General features: G+C 40.1%; 1 protein-coding gene across 1 annotated transcript in view; it reads left to right on the forward strand.

Moving 5' to 3' along the window:
- Positions 1–1,349, forward strand: part of LOC106876635 (dynein assembly factor with WDR repeat domains 1) — a gene marked incomplete at its 5' end in the record, with an annotated part of 7,211 nt that overhangs the window by 2,534 nt on the left and 3,328 nt on the right. The window contains 2 exons of the mRNA XM_014925249.2: positions 532–563; positions 1,022–1,121. Coding sequence (XP_014780735.2) covers positions 532–563; positions 1,022–1,121 — 132 coding nt within the window. The remainder of the gene's footprint in view (positions 1–531; positions 564–1,021; positions 1,122–1,349) is intronic.

Raw genomic sequence — 1,349 nt, forward strand, 5'->3', positions numbered from 1 at the left:
AATAGGTATTGTTTTCGTCTTCAGATTCCACATTTTGCTAATTTCTATTTCTATTATTATTATTATTATTATTATTATTATTATTATTATTATTATTACTGAGTGAGAGAGAGAGCAGAGCATGCCATCAAAGTGACACTGGGGTAAAATATACAAAGCCCAGTATACCCATCATGACTACCCGCCTGATAGGGGTACACCAAGCACATGCATCACAACCATATGTGCGCGACATGGTGATCTTGTATCAAGATAGACAGCACATGACCTCGCAGGTGGGGCCCAGTTAGAATTTTCTTCAGGTCGAGTAGCCCATCCTGCTCAAAAGGTCCCTAAATAAGGGTTGTTTAAGCATGTTGAACAAAAACACCCATGTTATGCATTGGGGTCGATGTAATTGGCTTAATCCCCTCCCTGCCAAGCTGCCCTTGTGGCGAAAATTTTAGCTCATTATTATCATTATTATTACTATGGTGGCAAGTTGACAGAAACTAACCACATCTTCCATGTCTCTTTCTTTCTTTCTTTCAGTATTGGGACGACAGAAACCCTCATTCCTTCAGGTGAAAGATATTTCTAATTACTTCATTCCTTCCTTCCTTCCTTCCTTCCCTTCTTTCCCTCCTTTCTTTCTTCCTTCTTTCCTTCCATCTTTTCTCTCTTTCTTTCCGTGCATTTTTCCTTCTTTCTGTTACTCTTCCTTTCTTTCTCTCTTTCTTTATTTCTTTCTCTTTTCATTCTTGCTTTCTTTCTTTCCCTCTTTGTCTTTATTGCTTTCTTTCTCTCTTTCTTTTCTTATTTATATATTTGTTTGTCAAGTGATGGTGGGGGGAACAAACGCAGACACACAAACATATATATATATATATACAAAGGGCTTCTTTCAGTTTTTGTCTACTAAATCCACTTGACTATATATATATATATATATATTCACGTATTGACACATGCACGCACGCACACATAGATAGCTATATACGTACACAGACCCTAATTGTCGTCCGTTTTGTTTCTTCTACAGACATTTCACTGGTCCCCATATCTGTGGTGACTCCCTGGACATTGATGCCTCAACCAATCAGATTCTTACCGGATCTTGGAGAAGGACAGACATCTTACAGGTACGACGTCCTTGCTTAGATATGGGTGTGGTGGTAGTAGTAGTAGTAGTAGTAGTAGTAGTAGTAGTAGTAGTAGTGCCAGTTGTACCTGTAGGAGTGGGGTTGGAGGTAGGGGTAGTAGTTGTGATGGTGGTTGTGGTGGTGGTGGTCGTTGTAATGGTTGTCGTCGTCGTGGTTGTGAAGGTTGTAGTGGTGGTGATGGTTGTGGTGGTGGTCGTCGTCGTCGTA

Source organism: Octopus bimaculoides, chromosome 30 (assembly GCF_001194135.2).
Source record: "Octopus bimaculoides isolate UCB-OBI-ISO-001 chromosome 30, ASM119413v2, whole genome shotgun sequence".
NCBI lineage: Eukaryota > Metazoa > Mollusca > Cephalopoda > Octopoda > Octopodidae > Octopus > Octopus bimaculoides.